Below are 8,713 nucleotides of genomic sequence, written 5' to 3' on the forward strand. Positions count from 1 at the left end.
GGGGTCACCCGGTTCTTTCCTCTGCTCCTCTCTGGGGGGGTGCGGTTCTCCCTGTTGGGAGACTCCTGGGGCTCCAGGCCTGTGGGCCGCTGTGTGTCTGTGGTTCCGGTCCTCCCTATGTTGCCATTGTGTCCTGGGGGGGCGGGTCTGTGGGCCCCCGCGTCCACCATTGGGCATTCTTTTGGAGAAATCTGGTGGTGGTGGGCGTGCTTGCGCGGGTGTTTGGATTCAGGTGCTTTGACAGATGCACGCTAGGTTGGGTAGTGGTGGAAGCTAGATGATTCCTTGTGTGATGTCGAATGTTTCATGGTGATATTGTGGGTGGCATTGTGCTGTGCATGTTGTTTTGTCGTGGTGGTCTCTCGTTTTAACCATTTCTCTTTTATTTATTTATTCTTCTTTCTTCTCTTTCTTTAAAAAAAAAAAAAAAAAAAGAGCGATGATGATAAGTTCATTGAAACACTTCACAATGTTTCTACACTTAAACTGAGCTCAAAAAAAAAAAAAAGAAGAACATTATGTTCCTAATAATTTGAAGAATTTCTAATGAGTTTGTATTGTATTGCAGAGGTTTAATAGCTTTCATTAAATTGCACCTAAAAACATAATTATCACCAACTATTTAATGAACTACAAATACAAAATAAGGAAATATATGAGAATAAAATTGTTCTTCTTACAGTCTGCTGATCTGTCGTAAACTCGAGTTAAGAATTTTGGTATACAACCCACTTGGAAAAAGCATTTCCAATGAGCACATGTTGCACTTTATATTAGCTGAAAATAATGCAAAACAATGAATTTAAGAGTGTTTTAAAACTGTAAAGTTAAATTTTAAATATTCATGACTTTATTAAAAATGTGTCATTAACATGAAAAACTCATAAATTGATAGATAGATTGACTAGATAGACACAACAAACTGGCAGCACCAAATAAAAAGGAAAAAATTAACTAAGTAGGGAAAAATATAAAATATGACACCCCCCCCCCCCCCCCTTCACAAATTGCCACCAGGGACCTGGTTTTATGGCCCGGACAATCAAAATCCCATGAGTCCACTGTTCCAAAGACCAAATGAAAGCCATACACTTTGCTTCTCCTGAATCCAAGTGTTTGACAATCGAACAGAACGTCTTTTCCAATAACCTAACGTGGATATTTTGGCCATATTCTGCAGCCCTTAAACTTTGACCATGTAATGTCAAACATAATGTAAAATAAAATCAGGACAACAATTTCCTGCTCATGAACAGTTTTTATTGTGCCAGAAAACATGTGTTAAACGTGTTAGATGGTGTCACACCTGAACACATTTTCATGGAATGTCAAATATATAAAATTATACATTCCTTTTGGTTCTTTTGAAATAAAATTTGAAAACGGCGATGTTAATAACGACAAAAATAACGAGTGCTTTTCACCAATAGTTTTCTGCTCAGCCATTCCACCTGCTGTATACAGATTTTCTATGCAGAAGGTACCATTTGTAACATCTATGCATTGCTTGCACATGGCGTCAACAATGTTTCCATGTGATAAAAATGCTAAGCCGGTGTCAATTCTTTGGTAGATTTTGAAAAAGTTGAGTAGCGCAATATTTGTGGTTCAGTCCACAGACCCTTGGGACGATGGAGGTTTTACTTGACCTCAACGCTTCTGATGCTAGCATCTCCATCAAAGCTGATGACAGAGTATTTCTCTGCTCCCAAGCGGTTTGGAAAGGAGATAGTAGAGCCATCTTCTAAAGTCACAACAAACTCTGTAGGAGTGAATTCAATGACTATCTATGGAGAGACAAGGAGAAAGAAGAAGAAAATAAAACAGACAGGGATGAGGATATTCTTAAACACCTGATAGTTGTCAAACAAACAAGAACATGAGTTTTTAATATGACTCACCAGACAACAATAAGCACACATGTCATACCTTGAATTCCTCTCCTTGGTGGAAAGGAAAGCCCTCCATGCGAACCTCCTCACACCAATTGCCTCCTTCATACGAGTTGCACACGATGGCATTCTCATCTCCATGGGCGTTAAAACGAGGGTTGAAGTGCAGAGTAATATCTTGCTCATTAGGGCCGATGTTTACCTGAAAGCTGAAGTAAAGGAACAGAGACGTATTACAATTTATTGTGATTAATTTATTCTAAAAATGCATATTTTTCTGCAAAATTTTCAAGTCATCTAGATTGATAGATTATCGGGCTTTCTGACAGTCTCTTAAAGTTTTCTTTGAACATTGGCTTCTTTTCCAGTCTCCTTTTGTTCACCATGAAAGTTCATTGTGCAGTATGTTCTTTATAAAGTGAAGAAAATGAACAAGTAGAGGGAAAAATACTTTGTCAGGCATTAAAAAAGGCATCTACAGCAAATGAAGTATCTTAAAGCAGCATCTTTAAGAACTATGATAGTAATCCAGCTGTAAAGCATGTTTTCTACTAATAACTCTGAGTCACATTGTTGGTACTAAAATCTCAATCTTTATCATCCAACACCTATCAGTATTTCGTCAGAGGCAATATATCCAGGAGAGAAACCCAGACATCCTGCTCCCTGGCGTCCCTCTCAAGCTCCATGTGGGGATCCCAAAGTGTTCCCAGCCCAAAGAAGATATGTAAGCCCTCCAGTGTTTCTGGGTCTGCTCTGGTCTTTTTTCCTAAAGGGACATGCCACGAAAACCTCCTCTGGGAGCCGAGGCACCAAAGTTCACGCTCATTAATCCAGGTTTATTTATTTATTGAGAAATTTCGTCCCTCATCCAATGGACTTCTTCAGTCCGCAGAGACAACAAACTGGTGTCCCACAAGCACTCCCATAGTGGAAAAAACTATGGGAACCTTGGGGACTATCTATGGGACTATCAGAAGAAATTGCCTGGCCACCCTAAGAAGGAAGCTCTTTTCAGCTGTTTATATCTGGGATCTTGTTCTATCAATCATAATCCATCCCATGGAGGTGCTGACCGTTTTCATGTCGCTTCTCACATACCAGCAAACTGTCCCAGTTCACACTGATGGCCATGGCCCAAAGATGCCAACAGAACCACATCATCCACATAAAGGTCAAGGCCAAGGTTTCTTTATTGTCATTCACATCATATGTGGTACATGTGGTGGAATGAAATTGTGTATGCAGGGTCACATCCAGCAAAAGTATAAATTGTAAAAGAAAAACAGTAATAAGATCTAAGACATGAACACTAAACTAAGAATATGCTAAGCACTAGTAGTACAAAAGCAATACACTGGACAACAGCAGCATGAGCACAGTAGCAATAAAGCAGAGATGAGGCCCTGACGTTCCCAAACCAGACATCCTTCCATGACTGCACGTTGAGATCCTGTCATAAACACCACAAGCAGGACTGGAAACAAGGAACAACCCTGGCAGAGTCCAATCTGCACTGCGCTCAACTGTGTGGCAAGAATGCAAATTACAATTACAAAATCAATCAACCTTTTGGACTAAGATGACCTGGAACCAAATGCACTTATGGACCACCTGTGCTCAAACATGGTGTTCGTTATGGACAGTTCATACTAACAATGAAGTCCAATAATAGACCACCTTTTGGATTCAGATCAGAGAGACCATTCCTCCCAATCACCCCTTTCCAGATAACTCCATCATAACCCACATGGGCATTAAATTCACCCAGCAGCACAACTGAATCTCCAGACAACAAATTCATTCAACCTTTATTTAGAAAGGTTAATCCCATTGAGCCTTGAGGACTCATTTACAAGAGAGACCTGATTTCAACAAAGAATGATGACAACAATAGACAAATATAAAAGAGGCATACAGATATTTTTTAATATGCAAATTAAAATAAGATGGCAAAAAATAGCAAAACAGCTAGATTACAAGGCGAATGTAGAAAACTAAAAACAAGAACATGTCTGGATTGGTCCCTGCCAGGAGTCCAACAGATTCTTAAAGTCACTTAGAGAGTTCAAGGTCGAGAGCTTCAGACCTTTTTGCAAGATATTCAAGGAAACAGGAGTGGAGCAGGAGAAGGCCCTTTTGCCATAAGTCTGCACTGAGGGAACACTGCAGGTAATAATGTCCTGAGAGTGCACGCTGTAGCTGCACTCACGCAGAGACATGAAGGAGGAGATGTATGAAGGCAGCAGACCAAGAAGTGATATAAAGATGAAAATATACCAGTATACATCTTCCAGGATACCATCCAGGGACTCCAAAAAGGCAAAGTAATCCAACTGATGTTTGATGTATGAGCACTAACTACAGTCAGAACCTTCTTTCCTGCAGCTCGAAGCTGTAAAGAGTCAACCCTATCATTCAGAGAGGAAAACTCCAACCCTGAGGCGCTCAGCCAGAGCCTTGCAAGTATCCCCACACCCACTCCACACATCTCTCCCTGAGCAACTTTCATACTACCGAGTAGGAAAGAGCCTTTCTCAGTTGGGTTACATTGCCCAAGTTGTGCATAGATGTGAACTAAACTCTATCTAGTTGGTCTTGCTCAACCTCATACATAAACTTTGGCTCCTTACCAGACAGTGAGGGGACATCCCATGTTCCTACCTAGGTTATGCTGTCCTCCTAATGGTGCTTCTGCCTATTTGTACATTTTTCCAACTTTATCTTAACTCAGTCAATTGAAAAGAAAAAAGTCTTCAGTCACACGACTTCAGCAATGTCATAGCATATCTCAGCAACATCCCACGAATGGTTGTTTGTGGTGTAAAATGAAACTCGCAAACGCACAGATTCCATCATGTGTTGTGGAAACTTACTTTGTAGCGTCAGGTTGAGCCACTCCAGCAATAGTCAGGGTTTGTCCAACACTGAAGAACATGTTCTTTAAGGTCTGTGTACAATAAGAGGAGATGCATGGTGACACAACGCAATACTGTGAGATGAGATTACAGAGGTTTTCCGTCTCTGCCAACTTTCCTACCCCCACTTTATCCTGTCCAACAGCAGAAACATGTGTTTTCAATTTTACTCCCATTGACAAAGCTGGCAAAGACTGCAGATTCAGGAGAAAGCCCTTGCAGAGCGATTGCCAAAATGGAAAAAAGATGTAAGTGCAGAAAAGTGATGAGGAACTTAAGTTCATCTGAATAATATTTTCCTGAGGTTCATAATGGTAGGGTAACTGTACAATGGAAAAAAAAAAGCTATGCACAACTTATTTAAGATTTTGAAACTGGAAAACATGTGTAAGTGCAAAAAGCAGACATTATTTATAAATGTTCAGAATTTATAGCTGAAAGAAGTATGTCATCATACAGCAGGGAAAAATATGATTCTATAGAGCAACTATGGTGACAGTAACTATCTGAAACTGAAGCATCCGCTGTTTCACAGTCTGTTTGTTTGGGAAACACTGAAAACAGGAATGTGTTCTGCTTGTACAACAAAATGTTCATTCCTTGTGGTTCAATATTTATGCATATGCTTGAGAACTATTATATTGATGAGGCTTCACAATGTTTCCACAGTCAACATTTACTTTTATTTATTCTTGTTTCCCCACTTCTTTAGGCATGAATCAGTGCACTGCCTTTAAAGCAAGATCAAAACTTTTTGTGCATTTTATAAACTGTAGTAGCTTAGAAAAATGTTAGAGCCAAAAAAAAACCTCTTTAGGATTACCTTAAAGCATTAAAAGCTTTAAACTAGTAATGCTCACAAACTGAAGTGGAATGGTCATCTGCCAAGTTTGAGATGATTTTGCTCCACTTTTTTTTCTTTTTTTTTTTTTTTAAGCAAAAGCGAGCTGATAAAGTCCAAATGTCTTGACCATTTTAGGTTAAAAATTGCTTGAAAGACTAATTTATAAACAAAATGAAAGACTGGGTGGAAGTGGAGTAACATGGTTTGACATTCTTTCTGTGTTATAGAGTCAATCTGTGAGGGATATCACTGAGGCCTGAACTGGGTGGGGCTGAGCTGTGGTCAGAGGTGACACTCACCCACGGACCTCCACTACTTATCACAGACATAGTGACCAAATGTGTTTGCCAAATATCCACGCCTTCCCTTTATGTTCAGTATGGCACTTGTAGTGGAAAAATACCTGTAATAAGGAACCTTAATGAAAAGCCTGCAATGTTCCTGGATTTATTTTGTACAGTGCAATGAGTATTCCCTTGTAAAGCTTAATCGCTGATTACACTTTTTTCTGTTTATTAAATTTTAGTTCATCTTATCTTCTTATATTTGTGATTTAAATTAGCAAATCTTGCCCAAATCTGTTTACCCCAGAGGCCAACACACATTTTAAAGCACACAAAGGCCTTCATTATAATCTGTTAAGTGTATGAACCTAAAGGGATCACAATGCTTTTCTATTTTAGATCTAACAGTGAACAAGAGACAAGATGCAGCAGGAAAGAAGTAGATATTTGTATATTTCTATTTTGCAGAAAGAATAAAATACGACTAGTCTGCATGAGAAGACTATAGTGAATGTTTTGACCATAAAAGGTAAAAGTAAAAACATCCACACCAGGATTTTTTAAATGCTGAAACAAAGGTTGTGTGCAATGACTTGCATTGTTTAATGCTTTGATCAGCAAGTATATTTACATCAGCATGCGAAAAACTGAGCCAGCACCAGCTGTCTTTGCCACATTTAAACACCAGCTAAAACAGTATCACTCAAGTACAAGGTGACAGACCCAGTGCGAGAACACAAACGTTGTGAAAATGATACTTACTGCCATAATTGTTGCAGATGAAGGTGGTCAAGTAGAGCTGAAACAAAGTGTGTGAGCTGCAGGACCTCGCCTCTGTGTCTGCACCCAGACAGATGTCTATATACAGAGCAATGTGGGCGGGTCCTTCAGAGTGAGGGACAGTCCCCTCAGCGAATACAAGAGCACCATGTCTGAGCACCAACCAGCTGATTTAAAGTGAAGTTATAGAGTATGAACATTTGAATGTGTGGTTAAAAACACCTCAGTGAAGTGATGTTAAATAGTGACAGATCACTTGTTGATGGCCGGCTGTAATTTTAAAAGTTGGCTGAGTTGAAGTTGTCTTTGTGAGGGAGCACTGCCCAGAGTCAGAGACAAAAATAGAAATGCATTTGTTGTCAGGGCGACAACTGTTTACAACAGCCAGCAGGCCCTAATGTCCACTTACTGCATATATCAGCTTGTAATTTACTAGCGTTCGAGTTATTTCTGAGAAAGTAAAACTTCCTGAAAGAAGAAGAGCTAAAAGGGAAACTGTGACTCACAGGCTGCCGTAGGCCACACATTCTTCATCTGACACAGCTGACGCAGTGTGACTCAAACATGGCAACAACTGCACTCTTCAACTATAAACTGTCTTAAACTAATCCGACTTACGTGCAACTCTGCTATTTTCTTGTGATGAGATGATTTAAGAGTCTATCTGTCAGAATTGTATTAGTGATTTTATCATTTTTGCCCATGTGCAAGTATTTTGTTAGCTGAATTTCTTTTTTTTTTTTTCCCAGTGGACGTATGAAAACGTATATTTTACATTGTTTTAGATATTTGGTTGAGTTTAGGGGAACTGAACGGCCTAGCATTCATTAAAGAAATGCATCATCTGCCACCTTTCATGCCAAAGTTGTAGACTAAGACCATCTTATTTGAGACATGATAAAGTTATAAACTCAGACTTAGACCATTTTTGTTTTGAGTAATGTTGATTAGTTATGGTAGCCATCTGGAATTATGTTGACTCCAACAGTTTCGTTAAAAATCTTCCAGTGGTTCATGATATATTTTGCTAACAGACAGAGCGTTGATACCAACAGTTAATGCCAAAGTTTTAGGTAACATGATAATGTAAAATTTAGTGCTCATAATATTGATTGGGGATAATTCTCAGACACTACAACAGATTTTAGCTCAGTGTCTGTAGAACTGAGTGTTATAGCCATGTTTGTGTATTGAATGCTTGGTTTACTCATTAATTGCATTTATATTAAAAATAAATCAGTTGTAGATTTGCACTCCAAGCAGGACTGACTCAGTTAATAGTGTCAAACAAAGATCTCACATGATCTGTTGAGTTGGGGATGATGCTCAGCTACTACCACTCCGAACTGTAGCTCATTATTTGTATAATTTGAGTCTGAAGGCTCTTTCATAAAAAAAAGTTTAGTGAAATGGTCAAACAGACCAGTTTGTCCTTATCTAATGGAGTCAGCCACGTCCCACACAAATGTGAGTTTCAGAAATGGAGCGTGCACATGACCAAAAGAGGCATGAAGCAGAACTCAGCTGTATTGATGTGGAGCACAACGCATTAATTACGTATCAAACCTTCCCCTTGTTTGTATTTAAAACATGAAAAATTAACTCATTCCCCTTTGTGGTTAACTATTTTCTCATACTAAACACAAAGTTGCTGTGCGACATCATCGAGCTTCCCCTGGCGACAAATCTGTTTGTTGTTAAATCCTGTGACCAAGTGGCTGCACAGACAAGTCGTTACTTCATCCCGTTGTTGAGCCACACAACCAGCTTACTATTTCATATCTTGATCTTTTTGGCTCTGGTGCGACCTTGTTTCTCAATACAAAGTTGCATCCGGGGTTTTAACCCCCACTGCCACCTCGGTGCATGCAGAAATCTCACCGAAGAGGCCAGAAGGTGTTCAACTCCCAGAGGAGGTGTCTTGTGAAAGAAAAGACATTTTTTATTTGTTTGATAGTTCGGATGAGCTGTTACAGCCATCTTGAGTTGTGTGGA

General features: G+C 39.4%; 2 protein-coding genes across 2 annotated transcripts in view; both read right to left on the reverse strand.

The window, feature by feature from the left end:
• LOC119421573 (butyrophilin subfamily 3 member A3) overlaps nt 1–8,713 on the reverse strand; it is a 60,328-nt gene that overhangs the window by 14,178 nt on the left and 37,437 nt on the right. The window lies entirely within an intron of this gene.
• On the reverse strand, nt 1,239–6,776 carry LOC119421575 (beta-galactoside-binding lectin). Its single transcript, XM_037688920.1, has 4 exons — nt 6,701–6,776; nt 4,769–4,842; nt 1,930–2,101; nt 1,239–1,787 (listed from the first exon to the last, which is right to left on the reverse strand). Exons 1-4 carry the CDS (start codon nt 6,704–6,706, stop codon nt 1,641–1,643), a joined length of 399 nt encoding a protein of 132 aa, XP_037544848.1. The 5' UTR covers nt 6,707–6,776; the 3' UTR covers nt 1,239–1,640.

The sequence above is a fragment of the Nematolebias whitei genome, chromosome 15, assembly GCF_014905685.2.
Source record: "Nematolebias whitei isolate Nwh7 chromosome 15, NemWhi1, whole genome shotgun sequence".
In the NCBI taxonomy this organism is placed as follows: domain Eukaryota; kingdom Metazoa; phylum Chordata; class Actinopteri; order Cyprinodontiformes; family Rivulidae; genus Nematolebias; species Nematolebias whitei.

Excerpts from the sequence above, each read along its gene's own strand:
- LOC119421575 (XM_037688920.1), bottom strand. Across the intron at positions 2,102-4,768 it reads GCTCAACCTGACGCTACAAA|CTTTCAGGTAAACATCGGCC; the intron begins GTAAGTTTCCAC and ends CCTTTACTTCAG. Across the intron at positions 1,788-1,929 it reads ACCAAGGAGAGGAATTCAAG|ATAGTCATTGAATTCACTCC; the intron begins GTATGACATGTG and ends GTCTCTCCATAG.